This window comes from Lissotriton helveticus, chromosome 5_1 (genome assembly GCF_964261635.1).
Source record: "Lissotriton helveticus chromosome 5_1, aLisHel1.1, whole genome shotgun sequence".
Lineage (NCBI taxonomy): Eukaryota > Metazoa > Chordata > Amphibia > Caudata > Salamandridae > Lissotriton > Lissotriton helveticus.
This window is the reverse complement of record NC_136065.1, coordinates 1078246752-1078269414: the sequence shown is the minus strand read 5'-3', so window position 1 is coordinate 1078269414 and position 22663 is coordinate 1078246752. Positions and strand designations below refer to the sequence as shown.

The following is a 22663-nucleotide window of genomic DNA, read 5'->3' as shown; positions in this document are numbered from 1 at the left end:
CACAAAAATTGCTTTGAGATTAAGTCAGTGGACATGACAACGTCGTTATTATAAGTCTAATTTTGAGTTGTTAATTAAGCTCACTGTTTGATCAAATCAGTGCAATTTCAGGTCATGTATTTTAGAACAAATAATATTTTTATCGATTTGCATTTGACATTGAAAAAGTTTATTGTTGGTGAGAATGTGAACATAATTGCACTATCACTTTAAGGGTTGTGTTGGTATTTAATGCACAAAATGGCATCGGGGCATTGTTGTGAGAAAGACCGCGGAGACGGTCAAAATGCGTCACCCCAGGCCACAATAAACTGAAGAAGTGAACCCTAGCATGTTGGGACCTGTTTATTTATTTGAAACGGGTTTGTGTATATATATATATACATATATATATTAATATATAGTTCATATACCGTATTGTTGGACTACTGCGTACTATAAATGTACAACGGCTGTCGACTTCAAACAAATATATCTTTTATGCTTTTATGTGCCTTATTAAAGTACAACTACTGACCACTTATAGAATTCCGTAGGTAGGTGTTAATAATGGGGTAATTTTACACTGACAGGTTTCAAGTGACATCAGGAATCAAGAGTGACGTATATGATGTCCCTTGTGTAGCCTGAGGTGCACAAACACGATATTAACAGCTGCACATCTAACGTTTGATGCTATATACACCCTGCCATCCTCTTCTCCTGAGATACTGATCCTAGGGTGTCAGTTGTGCAGTGGTAGAGGACCCAATGGGAAGCCAGGCACAATATGACCTTGTCTCTTTCAGGCCCCTGCCCCCGAATGTATTATAAAAACAAATTAACCTGGTATTCTGTCAGCCACCCCCCCATCCACTCCCCCTCGAAAATACACACAAAAAAATCGTATCTTACAACCTCCAAAATACCCTCCCCATCCCAATATTAATATAAATAAGAGTACCTCACTTCCTGCCACCCTCTTGCAGCACCTTTGAAACACCATTATATACCCATGCCAATATTAAACCCGTTGTCCTTCCAACTACCCAAACTGAACCCCCCCCCCCCACACTCCCTATTGCAATATAAAAAAAGCATCTCTAGCAGTCCTGGCCGGCATGACTCATGGGTGGGGGGGGAACAGGAGGGGGGGAGGTCGCGCTGGGAGGGGGTTGCATGGGGAGGGGGTAATTAAAAAAATTTTTTTTAACTTACCTCGCCTGCCCGGTCCGGTCCCGAGTCTTGTCCCTCCGAGTTCCAGGAATCAGGTAGCCTCCCTCTCCTCCCCTAAGCCAATCACAATGCTGCAATAGCAGCATTGTGATTGGCTGGGACCCCAACCGCACAGGCATCCATGGGGAGGCCATTTTCTCCATGTAGGCTGCATGCAGCCTACATGGAGAAAACGGAGAGTACGTATGACTGGTTTGGTCGGCCCTGGGGCCGACCAAACAGTCAGTGCCCACATCAGTGGGCAAGCTACTCCTCCCTGCCCTGCAGCAGGACCACCCACACACCCCCCAACCAAACACTTCTGCTTTCTTGCAGTACGAGAAGCAGAAACATAGAAACATAAAATGGTATTCATAATAACATTTTATGTTTCTGCTTCTCACATTGCGAGAAAGCAGTAGGGCGACTCTCCTCTGCCCACATGGAGTAGCCGCCCCTGATCCCTAGTTCTTTGAGCCAGGCTTCATATACCCATCCCCCTCTGTTCCCCCCTCTGTTCCTTCTCCCAGTTCTCAGCCGCAGTGCTGCCAGCAGGGGCGTAACACAGGCCCCTGCAGCCCCCGCGGTGCAGTGGGGCCCTCACCCTCCAGGGGGCTCCGTCAGCACCACACTCCTGCTGGGGAGATCTAGATTGAGTCCGGAGGGGGCCCCTTCACGTACCCTGCAGGGGGGACCCCTCAAGGTTCGTTACGCCACTGGCCGCCAGCCCTTTGTGAGCCATGACACCTTGCCATTCACTTCCAGTGCAGGTGCAGAGACCCTCAGGAGAGATGATAGTGAGCGGGCTTGCATTCTCCCTGGAGTCTGTGTAGATCCAGTAGAGGTGGGAGAAGGAGGTTGAGAGTACCACGCACCATTCCTCTGCATTGCTGGGGCCTCTGGGGAGCCAGGCAAAGTGGGCAAACACCAGAGAAGCAAGCAGTTCCCTGGTGATGTCTTAGCTGTGGAAAACAACTTTTATTTTTCCACTGCTGTTAAGGAGTAGCAGTGACTAACTGGAGTCAGAATACTGTATTCACGCCACTGGTTTTCAATGCAAACATAACGAATGTGTGTCTCAAGTTGCCTCACTAATTTACTTATAATGCAGATTAACACCACCTACAGTAGTTGTTCAAGTATTTCAGTCCTCTCAATGAACCCTTGTTGTAAAGCACTCTTTCACCATTTGTGGTTTCGAGATGCTATATTAAAAAACATCAAATAGAATAAAGAAAATTATCCCCATGAAGATCTGTTCAGCCCTTGAAAAGTTAGATTTTGTAGAAACCATCCTCCAGGGCTTAATAGTACCTTAATTATTTATGTAACATTTTTATAAACATCTACTCATCACCAAGCAGTTTCTATAAAGCATTACAGCATCTTGCAGGTAAATTGAAAATGAACATTGATGCATTTCTGAGGTTCCTAAAAGCACGCCAATCAGAAAATTTCCCTCAGCCAAGGCCGGAAAAATGTATGTATTCCTTTAATATGTGTTTAAAAAATAAATAAAAGCAATGTAGGAATTATTAAATGATTCATAACAGTCAAATTATATCTCTATGCCTGTGTGCATTTTAGACATAAAAGTTTTCATCCGAACGTCCCTTCTTATTCAAGGTTCTTATGCACCAAATGTTTCATTTAAAATTCAACTTTTGGTATGTGTTAAATTGGTAAACTACTAATTAAATTGAGATTTGTCCAAAGGTCCTTGGAAACACGCTGACCCATTTGCGTAAACTCTTCCGCTGAATTGTTTGATGGACCAATCTTCCAAAGACACACGAGAAAAAGATTTCTGCGCAATCGGGCAACAAAGTTGTCATCTGCTGAGTTGCAGAGGACAGCAGGTTCTAGATAAACAATGGCATTGTGGGTAAACCGAAAAAACTGAGCAGCTGAAACCGGGTGATGACTCTACAAGGAATGAGACTACTCGAGGGCAAATGCACAAAGGATATGACGTTCACCTTCCTCCCTGTACCCGGTACTCCCGCATGAGCAGGAGAAGTGAGGTGGGCTTGAAGCACATAATGCAAAAAAAAGAGAGCGTTACTGGTCTTTAGTTCTTACAATATAATTCACGGATGGGTACTCACCTGTATGACTGTGAAGACAGCTTGGACAATAGGAAATGCAGTGATGAGGACTGACATGCAGTGCTGAAGTTCATGGTAGAATCCAAGGGTCAGGCAATCCAACACCAATGTGGCAAGTGCAAAAAGTGCCAAGCCCCCTGTGGAACGTAAGAACATGCAGTTATTGGGGGGTTTGAAATAAAGTAAAGAGATAAATGTTGCCTACCATGTGCAATAAGGGAAAGCCAGGGCAAGCAAGCTCTTTGAAGTGATTTATAGGTTTAAAATATTATGTTAACTTCATATCCAGTCATAGTAACTTTATCTGGCTTAAGCCATAAAAGTGAACAATAAATAAATACAGTTCATGCATAGACACAATAAAGTTATCAAGATAATCACAGTAAACAACCTATCCACGTCCTTAATTACAGAATAAATATTTCATTTCGCAAATATTTGCTAAAACGAAATTCACACAATAAAAGTACGATTAAGAATCATTATAAACGTGTACCCTACTTAATAAACATTAAAATCACTTAGCAGCAATAATGACCCTCCTTTTTGCCCACATCAAGAACAAGAATTTTGCTACTGCATAAACATACAAAGGAGATGGGTCTGTATGTTGTATTCTTAATGCAATCACATGACATGTGGTGCCCAGCAGCCTGCATACTGGTGCAATACAGAAAGAACAAAACCTAATATATGCAGAGCACACAAATAACACATGCAGGATGGTCTATTTTTGGCCTACACAAATGGACAATCCTCACTAGATACACCTTTCCATTTTGCAGTGAACACCTTAACAGGGAGTGTACCCAATCTAAACTGATGAACAGTGACCAAATCTCAATACTGCTCTAGTGCATATGTAAACTTAAAAATTAAGAATTTGCCAGACAACATTGCATCCCCAGCCATACGCTCATCGTGCTGTAGGGATTAGGCCCAATAATGTTTTTTCAGCGCACCCTTTGAATTGCTGCCTCACTTAGATCAGCCATGGGACTTTGTTGGGTTTATTCGTCTAAGGCCCCTGTAGAATGTACCAACTCTGGGGTGACCCAGATCCCACGCCAGTAATGGATAAGTCACAAATGGGATTTGAGAGGTATTTTTTTCATGCCCAAATCCAGAAATAGAGAATGCAGAGGGATGCTAATTAGGAGCAAAACCAGTTCTCTTACAATTTTGTTCTCTGATTTAGCTAGGCCTGTAATGTCGCCATACCCCCAGAGCTCGGGGCCTTACAAAGCAGCTCCTAGAGCTTTTGCTTTGTAGATTTTCAAAGCAGGTGCAACAGGCCTAGTATGAGAGGCACGCTGTTGTTTTAAGATTACAACAGTTCTCTGTCTATGCGTTATGGTTGCAACATCAATATGTTGGCCCTGAGATAAGTTTGCTGAAAGTTTAATGCCCTGATATGTAAATGAGTCCACCTGTTCCTGTAGATCTCTCCCCAGAGATATCTTACCCTTAAACTTCTTACAATGGTTAAATGCCACAACTTTAGTTTTGTCAACATTTATCTCTAAACCACGCTGCAATCAAAAATCACTAAAGCTGGCTAGATGTTTTAGAAATTAACATGTCGGTTGTAAACAAAAATAGCGGTATCTTGCCCTTTGCAATGAATGGGGCATCAGCCTCAGTTTTCAAGAGGTGGTGAACCAGACCACTTACATATAAAGAAAATAAAGTAGGAGCCAGTACTCATCCCTAACAGACGCCCTTTAATACAGGAATTCTTTCAGTTACTTGTCCCTGCGAGCCCCACTGAACCTGGGCAAAGTCGTTATCGTGTAGTCTAGGCAGCAAGGATAATATGTCAGGAGGCATCCTAATTTCTTTCAAAACAGACCATAGCCTTGTACGTAGTACCAAATCAAAAGCAGATTTAAGATCGACAAAGGCGACATACAGGGCACCTTTGCCGATCAAGACTGTCTTCCGGTATATTATGGCAAATCTGAAGACTGATCTATTGTTGATATCTTGGGTCAGAAAACTTGCTTGCAAAGGGCTTATAAAGTTATTACTTTCTACCCAATGTTGAATCTTTACTAGTACCATTTGACGAAAGATTTTCTGTGAGCAGCCAATTAAAGGAATAGATAAGAACGGGTTATCAATAAACTTAGAATATCGAAAGTGGTGATACTCAAGGGGAAGGTCAAAAACACAATCCTAAATGGGAACTGCAAGGTCAACAGCTGGAGGTGGTTAAAGAATACAAATACTTGGGAATAACGTTTGACAGAAAGGGATTGTTCAGACAACAAAATGCATTGATTAAAACAAGCGTGATTACATTAGCAGTGGCATTAAAAAACCTTAACCAAAAAATAGCAGGACCTAGTCCAACTGCCTTATTAGAAGTGCTCCAAGCAAAACTGCTACCATCCATCACTTACGGCAGCGAAAGTATGAGAGGGAGAGATGAGTCAATCTTGAACAAAGTGATGGCAAAAACAATACGAATAGTATTTATTCTCCCAAAGTATACATCACCAGCACAACTACGGCTAGAGTTTGGCCTCCAAAAACAGCAATTAGCTCGAAAAGGAGTGTACACCAAATGCTGGCATAAGATAAAGGGAGCAGAGCAAGACTCTCTGAACTCATTTTTATGGAAGGCGCTAGAAAGGAAAAAAGACAGTCCAGCAATGATAAACCTCCAAACAGCAATAAGATCTCTTGCCCTACAAGATCTTTGCGACCTCAATGGGCCTCATAACATCTTTAAGAAACTAGTAAACAAAATTGTTAAGCTACTATCTCTGGAGGAGGATAAGGCCACACTGACTAAGAGGGCCCATGATTGGTTTGTGACTCAGAGTTATACAAGGTCTCAGCCACAAGCCTATTTGGGAACAGGGTTCTCAAGAAAAGTGAAGGAGTCCTATTTAAAACTGAGGATGGGAATTCTACCTGTATATCAGCATCAGCCGCCTTGTGAACGTATAGAAACAAAAATAAACCGCAGAACCTGTGGCGATTTTAAAGAGGACATCCTGCATATACTGTGCAGTTGTTCAGCTTTAAATAATGAGAAAAGACTTTTATTAAAACCACTGTGGAACCAAAGAGGAATACGAACATGCAGGCAAGCACTAATAGCCAGCTTTGACGGAAACAACACTCAACTAGCATGCAGGCTAGTCTGATTTATGAATATAGCAAAAATCTGGTTAAATCTAACAACTAACTGACGATCCCATCAAAGTAGGCTGTTATCAAAAGAGAGATTAAGCTGCACAAGCCAGAATTCGGAAACTCTGCCTAACGTTTCATACGCAGACTATAGCACCAATAGAGCAAACCAGCTGTATGCTTTTAGATATTGAGAGCGGACAGTTTAACTGGAATGTTCTGGTTCGTTTATTGTACTTTTAACCTTGCACAGAAGTGGAATGTCATATGTGCTTTAATGACTTTTTTATCATGTCTAAATTGTAATTTATGAGTATTTTTAACTTAGACTGCTTTGAATGTGTTTTTCCTATTGCAAGGATTTTAACTAATCCCGCAATTAAAGAATTTGTTGTTGTTGTTGCAATTAAACGAATAGGCCTATAATTGGCTGGCAAGCTCCTATCCCCCTTTTTAGGTTTTGCCTGTCGAAAGCTGCGCAAGCAGCGTTTCGCGCAGGCGAAATCTTTTGTCTAGAGTATGTGTGTGTAGTCCCGCCCCTCTGTTCCATTGGCTAGCTCCATAAATGGAGGCTAGCCATTGGAACAGAGATCTGTCCGTCAATGCCGGAGCAGATTCGTGGGCGTTCCCGAGAATTTTAGGCTTTTGCCCACGTCATGCGGCGGTGGGCGTTTTTTTTTTTCTTTTTGACGCCATGTATTGATCATTTGCCGCCAGAAGATGTCCAGGTGAGTGCTGTTTTATTTTTCGAGCCTTCTTGTGCCCGTTCCCGCCGCCCCTCCCGCTGTCCGTTTGCCCGTTCCCGCCCCCCCTCCCGCTGTCCATGTGCCCGTGCTTAATGCTTGTTGTTTTGGTGTCCGAGAGCTGAAGACCATAATAACGAGACTCATACCAAGAAAACCATAGCCTTTTTATTTCTGAGAGGGGAGATTGCAATGTGACATTAAGAGGAACAATTTGTCTAGAGATGGAGCATGCGATTTTGGGTCCCTGCCTCACAAAAACAAAGAAGCAATGGTACCATAAATCAGAAATGAAGTAAAAACGGTGTAATGTTTATCAATAAAGTAGTAGTCTTGGTTATGGAACTTACTTCAAATTGATCTCCTTTGAGTGCCACACAGAAGCATTGCCACGGTCACCCTGCCTGTCGGCGCACACGCTGCTCCGCTGCCTGTCCCTCGCTCAGGTCTGCCTTCCACACTCGCTCTGGAGCGCCTGTCGCGCCTTCTCTCTCCCTCCTTCCTCGCTCTCACCGCAGCCCTTCATGCCCACGCCTCATTGTTGCAGGCTGGCGCAGCTCGGCTGCCGTCTTGTGCAGCCTCGCCCCGACTCAGCCCAGCTTCCAGTGGTGCCCCGGCACTCAGGTGGATGGGGTGGCCTGCCGCACTGCTTTCACTCTCCACTTGTTAAAGTGCCGGTGCTCGTGGCTTCTAAGGCGACCCCCTCCTGCCAGTCGCCCGGCTCCCGCGCCCCCTCCCGCTGTCACGGCACCTCGGCTTGTTTTCAGTGTAAGAGGCTGCGTCTGACTATTCCCAATCTCCTCCACTACCAGCCTTTCCAAAATTCAGTAAACATTAGGAATTTTGGAAGTTCAGAGAATAGATTGCGCTTCAACCAGGTATTGCATTCCGAGATGTGCACCGGCTACTCCTTTGTTAACTATCGTATTCCCTGCAGTCATTGTGTTAGCGCCGGGGGCTAGCCTTGGATCTTGCAGCCAGGATGAGGGAGTCTTGGCGCTATGCCTTTGCAAAAATGCAAGTATGGCCTGCTCAAATGACACTTTAGGGTCCCCTACCACATTTTTCGTGGAGGGGGTCATTTTCCTTTAGGCTGCTGCTCATCGCGCCTGACTGAGGCTTATTTGGCAGATGTCACATTCTACCTTCAATAAAAGCCCCAAGAAGAGCTCTTTAAAAAGATGGAGGGATTGGGGGTGCAGCACCACCCCCTCCGGGATCGATCCGATACCCTGGTCTCTTATCTGCCATGCCCCTCCGTCTGGAGCAGCAGGGCTGTCTGATAACAGATGTTCAGCAGAGAGGAAGTGGATCGTGAAAGGAGATGGGGGTGGGGAGTCGAGGGGGCCGAGGGGGGCTGAGGGCGAGGAGGAGTTTTGAGGTTAACCTCAAATGCGGGGCTTTGAGAGGGGATTCTGTACTGTCCTTAGAGAAACCTTGCGGTTCCAGTAAGGGAAGGCTTTGAGCAGGAGGTTGGGGCGGACACGCGCCTGCATTGTGCACCAGTAGTGTGTGCCGTGCAGGTATTGATAAGGCTGTACTGGTGACAGGAATCTCCTGGCCCGTGGGGTGGATGGAGGGGTGCCAGAGAGGCCTATGCAGTGTGATTTACAGTCATCTGGAGAAATGCCGCTTCGTGTCACAGGGCAGACCCTGTGACGTCATATACTCACTTCTGTTGCACTATGCAGCTATCTTCCATTCGCCTGCTCACTCACTAGCCAGATTCAATGTCACCCTGGGTGACTTCTACTCACCATCGCGACTCCTAAGCATGCCAGCAGACTCGTACTTACTCCTGTCTTGTCCTACTCCCCCCAAGATCTTCAACTCTGTCCAGGCACGCCTTTCCCGCTGCCCACTTCCCGTCGCTCCTGCGGCCTCGCATACCTGTCAACCTTTGGACTCAAAAGTGCGGGTGATCCCCTAAAAGCATGGGGAGGCATTTTGTTTGTCAGATGAGTTGACAGGTGTGGCCTCCTGTGGACTCTTGCCTTCACCTACTCGCTCCAGCTGCGTCCTACTTACTCCAGCTGAGTCCTCTTTACCCCACCTGACTCCTACTCACTCCAGCTGCGTCCTATTTACTCCAGCTGGGTCCTGTTTACTCCAGCTGGCTCTTACTCAATCCCAGCCGCGGTCGGTAGGGGAGTACCTGCCGGGGCGGTGACGTGGGGAGGGGGAGGGGCAGGGTGGGGGCTAGTAATGTATGGATAATGGAGGTTTGCAGTTAAGCAAACATTTAAATAAATCAAACGAATTTCGTTGCGCACAGTGCATTGCATTTGGGGATGCACTGTGCGCAACGAAATTCGTTTGATTTATTTGCACCTCCCACCGCCCAGGCTGCCCCCTCACTCCAGCGTCTCCCATCTCTCAGTTCTAGTGTCATGTACTCACAAAAACTGCCCCGACTCTCACTAGCCAATTTCTTCTCATTCCAGTTAACTGCCACTTACTTCATTTATGTCAGCTCTCATTCACTCCAGCCGTCTCACCCTCGCCGTCTCTGTCTCTACCCACCTGGTGCTCCCTCACGCACTACAACGGTCTCCTACCCCCACGCATTCTCTGAATCTAGTTCCCCTTCCATCTCACTCGCCCTGTCTCCCACTCCAGCAGTCTCACTCACTCAGCCTCCCTTCATCCACCCATCTCACGCTCCCAAAGCTTATTTCCTGTACGGTGTATGCATGGTTCATGATGTTCTATTTTACTTTCATTGTTTCAGTGTTATGTTCCTTTAGTTCGGCTGTTATGTATTCAGTTTCTTGTGTTCCTTTTATGTTCTTGTACTTTAGTGAGCTACTGTTCGTGCGGGAGGGGGCGAGTGAGGGGGAGATGTGTGCTATTACCCCGGTGCCCTCAGCTCTTACCTGTGACCTCAGCTCTTACCCCTCTGCCCTCAGCTCTTACCCTGCCCTCAGCTCTTCCTAGGCCCTCGCTTCTGACTCCTGTGCCCTCAGCTCTTACCTTTGCCCTCAGCTCTTACCTGTGCTCTCGGCTCTCACCTGTGCCCTCGGCTCTCACCCCTCTGCCCTCAGCTCTCACCCCTTTGTCTTTCTATATGCAAATAATAACTGTTAACTATCCTGTGGTCTCCCTTGTTCTCCTTGCCTGGTGCTGTGTGATTGACTCACTCTTTATTGCATAATATCCCTGTTGAGACATTGTATTATTATTATAACTATTACCCGTTCTCCCCTGGGTTAACGTGTTTACTCCTGTTGTTTGTTTTTCCAAAATCATTGTGATATAAGACTGAAATGTGATTGCACCAATCCACAGAAGGGACATGATTCTGAGGCTCAAACCTCCAAAACCAAAAATTATCCTTGGACACTCATATCTCCACTAAGTCTCGCCATCTATTGTCCCAATGTTTTTTGGCCCTAGACAGTGACAACTTATACAATTTCCTAGTAGATGCTATCAGAGGATAGTTTTTACTTTCATGGCCTCAGCTAATATCTGCCTTAGCTTTCTACACTCACTATTGAACCAGCTACTACATTCACTATGAGCCAACTTTTTACTTACGCATGGAGCTACAAACTGAGCAATATCCTCAAAGACCTCTGTGTGCATCTTGATAACCTTGCGTTTATCCTTCGTTACATCTCGGCAATACAATACTTTAGGTAGAAAATCTAGAGCAGCATCTTTATGGCAGCTAAAAGCTTAGGTTTCACACTAATTTGCTGCAATTTAGGGCAGCATTTATCTGCTGTATGTTCGATGTTCCTAGTTCTAGTAAGAGTTGAGCAATCAAACCGAAACTTATTACATAAATCCTCCATCGTGAGGCATACAGGGTTATGATCACTCTATTCCCTTTCTAGTACAGTCGTCATTAACTAGGTGCCACAGTTTCAGATCAACCATTACATGGTCAATGTGATTTTTAGATCTATAGTTGTGAAACGTATATGCCCCCTTATGGTCAGATTTGGTCCTCCCATTTGTTGCTCGTATGCAAAATTCGATAGTGAGCACCTTCAGCTGGCAGGCAGTCCATGTCCATCTCTTAACTGGGGCAAACTCCAATTGAGGGATCACCCAGCTTTCTTCCTCCTCTGCTGTGATTTCAACATCATCCATATCAAGGGGCTCAAATGTGGTGTTGAAATCACCAGCAAGAATCAGATTAACCCCGGACTATTGTCTATTCAAGAAGGCTTCTATAGATTGAATTGTTGGCGAGGCAGCCACAACATTTCACCGCTCGCATAGATATTAAAAAGTGACACGATAAATCTTCTGCCACAACTTAAGTCCTAACTATCGGTTTTCAATTCTCGAATTTTGCACTTCAGGGAAGACTTAACCCATGTGGCCAATCCATCTGCAGGCCTCCCCCTTTTCTTGGCTTTACCGGGATGAAATACATAAGACAACCTGGTTTATATACAGGGCCTGTACACCAAGTTTCTTGAAAGAAACATATATTGAAGTTATCGATAAAATGGCACCAATAAGGAAGTATAAGCTTAGCCTTCAGTCCTACAACATTCCAAAAGATTAATGAAGTTATTGATGGGAAGCGATTAACCTGGGCACTGTTAAAGGGATAAATAGAGGGGCAATTAGTACCCTCAGTAGAGTCTTCCAGAGCCCTCGAAGAGATGGATCATGTCTCGGTGTTAGCAGGAGGTATTGATTCCCCCGCATCATGGGCCCTTCCTAGGCAATTGGGGTAATATTTTTCAGGGATGTCTGCATATCTGTAGTTCTTATTGTATTAGAGTCCTCTATGGGTTCTTCTACTCCCTCAGTTAATACAGACTCAAACTGCCCCCTAAATCAACATGTTCTTTACACTTCCTATTGCTGATACCACATATTCTCTTTATATTTTACAAAAAGAAAGAAAATCTGCAGAAGCATTTCCTGCCTCTTACATCACCTCATGTACATAGAACGTAAAGCAAACTGATGTGTGGGATTGTGAAGAATTAAAAGATAAATGAAATATTATGTGAAGAATATTGAGACAGCTATGTGGTATGCCCCAGAACCATTCTTTCGATTTGGCCATTAAAACTTACCAGACTATTGTGCTTCCAAGACAAAATCTCACATAATATACTTTCAAAGGGGAGCTTTAGGTCAGTAGGCTCCATTCATTGGTCTGTTACATTGTCATTCACATTTTGCTTCCGTCCATGACAGCATAAAGCACAGGGCAGTGGGTCATCCCATTTTACCCATTGGCTCTCTTCACTTTGAATGAATGCACGAAGCTTGTGCACATTGTACACATTCGCTTAAAAATAGTTCCTTCTCTTTAGTGAAAAAAACGGTTTTAAAAAGTGCTTTTTTAATTTTAATAACTTTTTTATATTACCTTTAAAGAACAACTAAAAATGTTGCCTATAATTTGCATGCACAGTTAGAGGATGATTTATTTCCTGTCTATGTTTCACAGTTAGTGTTAAAAGGTGTTTAAATGAATTGTGTGCATGATTGGGAGGTTATTTCAGATATTATTTGATTGGCGATATACTAGTGATTTTTTTTAAAAACATGTCTTTCAGTATAGCTATGCATTTTAATATTATTTTATTTAGGCAACAAGAAGAAATCCCCAATCAACCATGAATGTATATGGAATGGCTGTTGCTCTGTGCTCTTGTCCGATGGACAGGGCCCATAAGTGCCTGGTTGCATTGCAGTTCACCAGCTGGAGGACAACAACTACCTGTACTGTCTGGAAATGGCCACTCACTCATATACCCCAGCATATACCAAGACAGCCAATGAGAGCACAAAAGCCTGTATGAATCACCAGAGAATCACTTATGTTGCCCCCACTTGCATCATCCCCCATTTCTGAAACATACAACTTCAGCTTCCTCCAGAACTTCCAAGCATGCAGTTTATGCTGTACTCTGCTGGGCATTCATCCTACTATAGTTACCGCTCCTTGAATACACACTGTCATACTGACCCTAGGGAAGATTTCTATACAGAACAATACTCCTTGTAAAGTAGTATGGAGGATTAGTGGTCGATATTAAGACCATAGGCTATGCAGTATTGCTTTGCTAATTCAAATTTATTGCATACCTCTAAAGCCATCCAACCTATTGCTTTAAAATACAATTCCTTGAAAATACATTTGCCTGTCTTCTAGTCATCCTTCAAAATATGCTCCATTCTAGCCTACTACACGCCCGATATACCTAGCCCCGGTAGCTAAGCCGGCTTACATAATAAATGCTCTATCCCCACCTGCTACGTAGGCCACTTAACGCATCTGCCAAGATAAGAGGACACAGGACCAAAGGTTTCCTGACGTCAAATACATTTATAACATTTCTGAAGGGACCTAAGCTGTTCTGTCCATTTCCCCGGTAACTACTGACATTGAACAAACCATATTAATGACTGCAACTAAAATACTGAATAGGTTACTGATCTGCTTCTGATTTTCCTGCAAAAGATTAGACTAAAAGTACCAACCTCTGATGAAAAGGACCTGGTTGACATATTTAAGGCTTTGGTATCCGACAATCTTTGCAAGTGCTGTGGGATAAATGAATTGTGACCTTTCCATGTGCCTTTTATTCAATGAATAATCACACTTTACTTGGTTTCAGTTTCTCTGTCCGTGTTATTTTCTAAATAAATTGTATCGATCCGTTGGAGTTAGCTGTGCGCTTTAAAAATGCTGGCATTTACATTTACATTTAGGTCCAGCTCCCTCTTAACAAGCTCGAAAAGAAATTCAATGCAAAGTCTGAAGTGTGGAAGCATCCATACCTTTCAACCAGCTGGCTCCAGCATGAGGGTCCTGGTTCATTTTACGCTTCTTGTTCTTGGCGGAGCGCCAGCCGAACCAGAGCATCCAGCCGGAGGAGGTAAGCATGAGCAGGATGAGGAAGCCATGGATGTTCCGGCTTTGGAGGCTGTGATGGTGGATCTCTGACAGCAGGATGGCACTTCCAGAGAAGGTTAGCAGGATAAGGTAGAATAGAGACAACAGTGATGATATCTTAGGATCCGGGGAGGTCTGCCAAGCTTCATTCGCACCCTCCATGCTCCTACTGTTCCTGCTGCTTCCACTATTGAAACTTGACATCAAGGAATTTTGGGAAAGATTGGCCTCATTGGACTTGTCCTCAGGAATTTGGCAGGAGTTCACGGAGGTAGAGCTGACAAGCATTGTACTCCTCTGAGTGGTGATCATTGATCTGGGAAAAGGAAGATAAGTCACATAAAGCTAGACAAAAGAGACATGAAAATTGATAGAGGGAGTAGAGAAAGAGAGAGAGAAGTAATGCGAACGGGACAGAGAGAGTAAGAGAGAGAGAGAGAGAAAGAGTGAAGCAGAGTTAGAAGGGAATGGGTAAAAAGAGAGCTAAAGAAAGACAGCAAGAAAGATAGAAGATCAAGGGCCAGATGTAGGTAGCCTAATGCCGGTCGGTTACCAACCGGTATTAGGCTTTTCAGATGTAGGTGGCATGATTGTAGGATTCGGTATAAGAGACAGCGAGAGATAGAGAAAATGTGGAAGAGGAACATGTAGAGACCAAAAAAAAAGGATGAGGAAAACAGAGTATGAGAAAGTTAGGGAAAGAGATAGAAAGAGGAAGAGGGGAAGACATAGAATGCAAGAGAAGAGAGGGGCTGAAAGGTATGATGAGACAATGAGGAAAGGGGGCAGAAGAGTAAGAGCACAAAAGAGTGATATCGTTATAAGAAAGAGAGAGAGAGAGACAGAAAAGAGAACGAGTGAGAGAATAAGACAGCTAAGCGAAAGAGAGAAAGATGGAGAGAGTGAGACAGGAAGAAAGATACGGAATGAGCCGGTGACAATAAAACAGAGGGGATGTGGGCACAGCAGAAGAGACAGGAGAGCAGGATACAGAAGTGTGAGAGAAGGAGAGAAAATAATTAGAATGCAATGAAGGAGGAGTAAGCAAGTGAATAGTATGTTTGTATAGATGGTGGCAAGGAAAGATGAGTCTGTATCAAGATCAAGCCAAATTAATATATTGTGAGAAAGAGAAATAGAAAAAAGAAAAAAATATAGATTAAAAGGATCCTTTTGGGTGTGGGAATGGAGAAAAAAGAGAGAGGGGCAAGAAATCCCTGGGCATCGAAGGTCAAAGGCAGAAAGGAAGAAAAATATAGGAAAAGAGGTAGTTTGAGATACAAATATAGAGAATGGAAAGGAAACAAAATCATCCTTAGAATCAAAATTTATACATTTATCATGTTATTTGTAGTCTAGTTGTAAAAATGTTTGGTGCTCGGCCTTCCAGTGAGGAAGAGTAAGAAGAACGTAACAGGTGGAGGGGTTACAGAAAATTTGACCACAATGATGCTCTATTGTACTTATTTTAAACAACTATTACTGACCCTTAAGGTCAGAAGCATATTTAAGAAAACGTGTTGCTATCAGGCACAATAAGGTGGTACCAGTGCGTAATTAAGATATCTATAGCTGACGTTATTAAAAGCCCAGGAGTTACAAAGCAGTCAATATGGATTAAAAATGCAACATACCTTTAATAGTCATGGCTCGAGTCGGTTATAAAATACAACAATACCAGGCCTAAGCTGCAACGAACCGCTGCCCTACGGCAAATGGGCCTCACTGTTAGCAGAGGGGAGCAGTACAGCTTCTCTTTCGCTAGAGAGGGCCAGACCCTTGCTCCGTTCCTGTATGGCCTCGTTCTGCTAAAGTATTTCACCGACACCTTTGTGCAAGCCTTTACAAGATTTTAGATAGCTTTATGGAGCCCTCAAAGCACAATGACAGATTATTTTTTTGGGTGTGAAGTGAAAGCAATTGTCTTTACTTTGCCACCATAGAACTGAGATAAGGTGGCAGCAATACCCATGGCACTGGCATCAGTGGTGAGAAAGGTTTTGTTGTTTATGTCAAATGGAACCAAAATGGAAGCATCCACCATACTGTTCTTAACAGTTTTAAATGTGTTTTGTTGTTGATTGTTTAAAAAAATTGTCTACAACTTTCTCAACATCTTGACTGATATCGGCAACTCCCTATAAAAAATTGGAGTAGTATTCAACTAAGCCCACGAATGACCTCGTGGATCTTTATTCATGGGGCTGAAACATTTTTACAGCCCCAACCAGATCCCTCTTAACCTTTACACTAGCACCCGGTATGCTGTAACCAAGATATTCAACTTCCTCAACTAGGATATGAGATTTGTCTTTTCTTAAAGTCATGCCTGCTTTCCTTCAAATATCTAACACTTTCTTCAACACAACATTGTGCTCTTCAACGGTGCTTCATAAGACAAACACATCCCCTTGAAAATAAACCACTTTGTTCACATCTCCTAAAACTTCAGACATTATTCTTTGAAACAAACATGTAACAGATGTGAGCCCAACCGGCAATCTTGAAAACTGATACACACCTTCTGTAGTTATGAAAGTTGTAAATGCTTTGGATGCAGTTTACACTGGAGGTAAGCACTTCTCAAGTTTAGTTTTCAGAAGTGCGTACCCCCATTTAATAACAACAGCATTTCATTAATGTTTGGTAAAAGATGACTATCCACTACTATGCTCATATTAGAACATTTAAGGTCTACACAGAAATTCAATTTTCCTTCCATATTCTTTATGATCACCACAGGGAATAACCACTCTGTGACCTCCATTGGTTTCATAATATAATCTCTTTGCATTTCCTTTAACATTTTGTTTATTTCTTCCCTAACAGTAACTGATATCTGTCATGTTTTGTGCCTTGATGGTTCTGCCCTTCTCTTTCGATATTATAATAATGTGTAAATCATATTACCCCCCCCCCCCAAAAAAAATAACAGTGGTAGAATTTAATGAAATGGTGTATTCTTAGGTTTCTTTTGTTTTTCTTCTTTACTTGTAATTATCCTTTTAAAGCTTTCTATTTGTTTCAAGAAATAAAAATACTTTTTTAAATGTATTAGAACAGGACCTATTGCTCTGTCATCAATTTTGTCCAGGATCATTTCCAAGATGGCTGCTGACTTAATGCACAATGTACAGTTACCAGGAGTTACTTTCTACTTAAGTTTTTGATGTATTCGGCTGCAGAGCATGTTCCTTTAAAAAAGATACATTGGTGGCAAATTCAGAACAGAAGTCTATGTGGGGAAGATAAGTATGCCTTATACCTGTTATGCGTAATGGTATAATACAGTCATGCATGGTTGCACCTCACTCATGCAAATATGAGACCCTTTGCAGTAGAGAAAATGAAACCATAAAGGAAAACAGGAACATCAGTAACATAACTTCATTTTGTAAATCTGGTCTCTGATCAATGTGTACATGCCACATGAGCTGCCAAAAACCTCATAGAGGCTAGAGCTATTATGTATACACGCAAGCCCAGCAAACCCAACAGTGGTATAATTTCAAAATAATAATACAATCAAACAGTGACATTAAAAAGATTATCAAACATTTGTATAAATCAAACCTCTCTGACAAACAAGAAATTATTTATGTTCAGAAAAGGAAAATAATCAATTGAGATATTTAAAGCAATGATGATTAGTGCTCTAGTGCTAGGAGGAGAAAAGGAGTGGCAGAGAGCGAAACTTACTTAAGGAAGTACGCAGACTTCCCTCTCTGTGTTTCCCTCTCTTCTTTATTCTAATGTTCACTCTTCAGTTCTTTCTTTAGGCCATGTGCTTGGACTCTTTCGAATTAAGCTAGTCCTGATAATAAGAAGTTATTTTATGGAGGAAAACATCATTGACAAATAGAGTTGTTAACAAATAATTGTGATGTCACATAAGAACAATTCATACAGAACGAGAGGCTTGAGCGTTTTTTGCCAATATATTCGCTTTCATTTTTCTGCACACCTGTCTTCACTGCACTTATCACCGTATCATCACGGCTTTAAGTATCTGTATTGAATTCTCGTATTTTTAATATATAAATAATTTCTCGGATGTCAGACTTGTGATTTACTCGTATGGGTGGATGTCTTATTAATTTCACTGTTTGTGTTGTTATTATTTAGAAGTTATACCGCTGTTGGCTTTGCTGTGCATGCATGCACGATGGTGTTGGAGATACCAGAAGAGATTTAAAAAAAAGAATTAGCTGAATGCAGGGAGGGAAAATTACGTGCAAACTAAGAGAAGAGCACAGAAGCAGGATAAAATGTGCCATGGTATTTTAAAGAAAATTAGTAGTTTCCTAACAGCGGCAGGTACAAAAATCCGCAGTTTCTGGTAAGACTACAGGCCCCAGTGAGGCTTGTTCACTGAATATTCACAGCAGTCATAGAAACGTGTCACCCACTTGCAATGGATTGATCTCAAGGCTTAATCTTCTGGATTTTCAGTAGTTGAAGGGTGCTGAAATGTAAGGCCCTTGAAAATATCAGCTATATTGAAGAGACTAGATGATCTACTGCCTTGACTAAGAGATGAAGACAAATTAATGGTTTGCACAGAGTAAGATTCATTTCTGTCTTTATGATGGAGAGCTTTGACCCTAGGAGTTGCAAGATCGAGAGTTCTAAATCTATTTTGAAGCCTACGAATTGCATCTGGTTGAAGAAGACGTCTGATCTCTCTCCATTGATTAGGATTCTTATCCATACTAATATAATAAAGAGAGAGCCCAAACCTTTGAGGCGGGTAATCTCAGGAAGCACAGCACCAATCACAACACCCAATACAGCATTGGAAAGGGCAGTTGCAGCAGAAGGACATAGGCTATGCAGACGCCCACCATATACATTTAAAAGGTAAAAGAACCGGGCCAGCAAAGTAGTCCCTTGTGGGCGTGTCTGCATTGTGCTGTGGGCGTGTGCTGGGGGGCGTGACAAACGCTGGGGGTGTGTGGTAGGTTCCGCCCTTCATGCCATGTCTCATATCGTATGCTAATCTCACCCTGCTCCCTTTAAATACCCCTGCACCCCATAATCATAACCCACCCTTACTCCTTAAAATACCCCAACACCCTTAAACACTAACCCATCTTAACCCTATAAATATACCCTGTACCCTAAAACCCAAACCTATCCCTAAACCCTAAAAATACTCCTGTATCCCAAAACCCAAACCTAGCCCTGAACCCTATAAATACCCCTGTACCTCAAAACCCAAACCTATCCCTGAACCCTAAAAATACCCCTGTACCCCAAACCTAGCCCTGAACCCTAAAAATACCACTGTACCCCAAAACCCAAACCTACCACTGAACCCTAAAATAACCCTGTACCCCAAAACCCAAACCTAGCCCTGAATCCTTAAAATACCCCTGAACCCCAAAACCCAAACCTACCCCTGAACCCTAAAAATACCCCTGTACTCCAAAACCCAAACCTAGCCCTGAACCCTAAAAATAACACTGTACCCCAAAATCAAAACCTACCCCTGCACCCTAAAATACCCCTGTAGCCCAAAACCCAAACCTAGCCCTGAATCCTAAAAATACCCCTGTACCCCAAATCCCAAACCTAGCCCTGAACCCTTAAAATACCCCTGTACCCCAAAACCCAAACCTACCCCTGAACCCTAAAAATACCCCTATACCCCAAAACCCAAACCTAGCCCTGAACCCTAAAAATACCCCTGTACCCCAAAACCCAAATCTAGCCCTGCACCCTATAAATACCCCTGTACCTCAAATACCAAACCTACCCCTGAACCCTAAAAATACCCCTGTACCCCAAACTCCAAATCTAGCCCTGAACCCTAAAAATACCACTGTACCCCAATACCCAAACCTACCACTGAACCCTAAAATAACCCTGTACCCCAAAACCCAAACCTAGCCCTGAATCCTTAAAATACCCCTGAACCCAAAACCCAAACCTACCCCTGAACCCTAAAAATATCCCTGTACTCCAAAACCCAAACCTAGCCCTGAACCCTAAAAATAACACTGTACCCCAAAACCAAAACCTACCCCTGCACCCTAAAATACCCTGTAGCCCAAAACCCAAACCTAGCCCTGAATCCTAAAAATACCCCTGTACCCCAAAACCCAAACCTAGCCCTGAACCCTTAAAATACCTGTACCCCAAAACCCAAACCTACCCCTGAACCCTTAAAATACCCCTATACCCCAAAACCCAAACCTAGCCCTGAACCCTAAAAATACCCCTGTACCCCAAAACCCATGCCTATCCCTAAACCCTAAAACTACCCCTGTACCCCATAACCCAAAACTATATTTGAACCCTTAAAATACCCAAACACCCCAAAAAATATACCTCAGTACCCCAAAACATATAGCCTTATACCCATACTTACCTTATCCAAACATTTTTTTAAAAACTTGCTTTTACCATTCATGCATTTACAACGAATTTCGTTGTAAATGTATGCGTGGGAAAAGCATGTCAAATGTAATGCCATGCGTTATAATGGCATTGCGGAGTCATGGTACTTTTGTAATGAAAGTATGCGGAGTGATGGTATGCGGAAAGAAAGTTGCGGAATAATGGGTGTTTACCCTCCCCGGTAAGTACATTGGTGGCACGGCCGCCCGCATCTCCAGCAACATACTCATATTTTTTCACCACCCATTTGAAAAATGCACAGGTCTCTCTCATTGATGGCCAGCACCGACACACACTTTTAGACACACCTCCCGCCACAAGTTCTAGAATTGCGAACTTTACAGCTGGGGAGCTACGTTCGAATATCTGCATCAGCTCAACATCCTGTGATTCCAGGCAAATCGCTTTGTCTCCCCGTGCCTACCACAAATGAATGTGTTCTTCTGTAATGTAAATTGTGCTCATGCCATGTTGTCGAGTTCGCGCTATATAATATTGCAAGGAAAAATAAAGTAGGGAAACTCGAGTTCACACACTACTGAACGCGCACTCTTAAGTGCATCAGCAGTGTACTGTGAATCGGAGCGTTTCACAGGCCTGTCACAGATAAGAAATGCTATCTAAACGAAATCCAACAAAACAATATACTACTGGCCGGCAGCAATTCATACCCGGACAATGTTGGGCCAGACTGCTAGTATTGTATAAGAGGGACATTGCTGACTGAGTATGATCTTGCAGAACTGAACCATCATGAGCCATAACTATCAGGGTATAATATCAGTGAAATTCCCTGAAAGTGAAGCACAAATAAACTGACATTTTAATGTATATAACCTGGGGGCTGAAGCTGTAGCAACATTCTTGACAAAGAAATTTGTCTGAAGCATTTCAGTTCATGACTCGTGTTTTGAAGCTATAGAGCTACCTGAAAGAAAATAATCCATAGACAGTACTAATGTTTACATTTTAAAAGGTCAATAATAACAATAATATTTGTTCTTTTTCTGAGCTAGTAATGCTGTGCTGATGAACAGAGAATTGAGAGATGTTTGATTAAATGCAAACTGCTATAATACACTTGAGTGACTCAATCCTTTTCTGCTTATAAGAACTGAATGGGACATGAATGATAGTTTTGGGATGAAATAGAGAAGACTTCTATCTGGAAGCCTTTTACCTGATTGGGAACCTATTGGTCCCATAAAACATATGATCATTTCGATTTATACATTTTCAATCTGCTTCGTAAGCAGAGTCTCGAAAGACAATTTAACTCTATGGAATTGTTATATTCTTCGACCTCCATATGTATAGCATCTTCAACAATTTTTCCTTTAGTGAAAGAAGTTGGGTCTAACGTCTTTAGAGTAGGTGTGAAAATCATAAATGGACTCTGGCATTTTGTTGGGTGCATTCAGTTGCATGGTTCCTGCCTCTACCAGCCCTTACAAAAACATTAAAGCCAAAAGCTCTTTTTTCACATTCCTTTTTGTGTAGTCAAGGGACACAAGCAGAGACTGGGCTCCAGTTTCTTTAAAAAAGATTCTCTAAATAAGATCTTTGGCTGAAGGGCCTGCATCCAATGTTGTGAGGGTACCTAACTTTTGAACGATGTTTAATAACTTTTTACCTGTCTTGAGAAATTACAGAATTAACGGCCCCCAGTAACCACATGCTGCTTAACCTGGTTTGACAGATCAGCTAGGGTGGATTTTCAGGGGGTCAAAAGTACTGAGGAATGTATCTTGCAACAAACACCAGGCTTAGTAAATGCCTTTATTAGGGTCCTTATTGAACTTTGAGAAAAAGGGGGACTTCTTGAAGGGGGTCAGTAATGGATTTGGAGTCAACAATGTCTAGAGGAGACCTTAATGTACTGTAGATATTTTTTCCTACATGCTCCACAAGGAGCCTTAGCATAATGTTGGTATATTGCCTCATAACTAGGTTAAACCTAGGCTCCCAGCTTTGCCCATTATGCACTATGAGGAACATCATGGTGCTAATTATAAAATGTTGAAATTAGCATTTTACTCTTCCACTGCATCGAGTCTGACAACAGCTTTGGTTATTTTTCCCAGCTCTCAGAATGAACGTCTGTGTTGGTGACAAAGACAATCAATTTTCAAAGAACATTCACAATTCAAATTGCTAGCCAAAGCTGCAGTCAAAAAAGAGGATGCACACTG

The 22663-nt window shown here is 42.7% G+C and overlaps 1 protein-coding gene across 1 annotated transcript in view; it reads right to left on the bottom strand.

The window, feature by feature from the left end:
- LOC144752593 (proton channel OTOP2-like) overlaps window positions 1-22663 on the bottom strand; it is a 110888-nt gene that overhangs the window by 75559 nt on the left and 12666 nt on the right. The window contains exons 2-3 of the mRNA XM_078640475.1: window positions 13955-14385; window positions 3303-3439 (exon numbers count right to left, since the gene is read on the bottom strand). Coding sequence (XP_078496601.1) covers window positions 3303-3439; window positions 13955-14385 — 568 coding nt within the window. The remainder of the gene's footprint in view (window positions 1-3302; window positions 3440-13954; window positions 14386-22663) is intronic.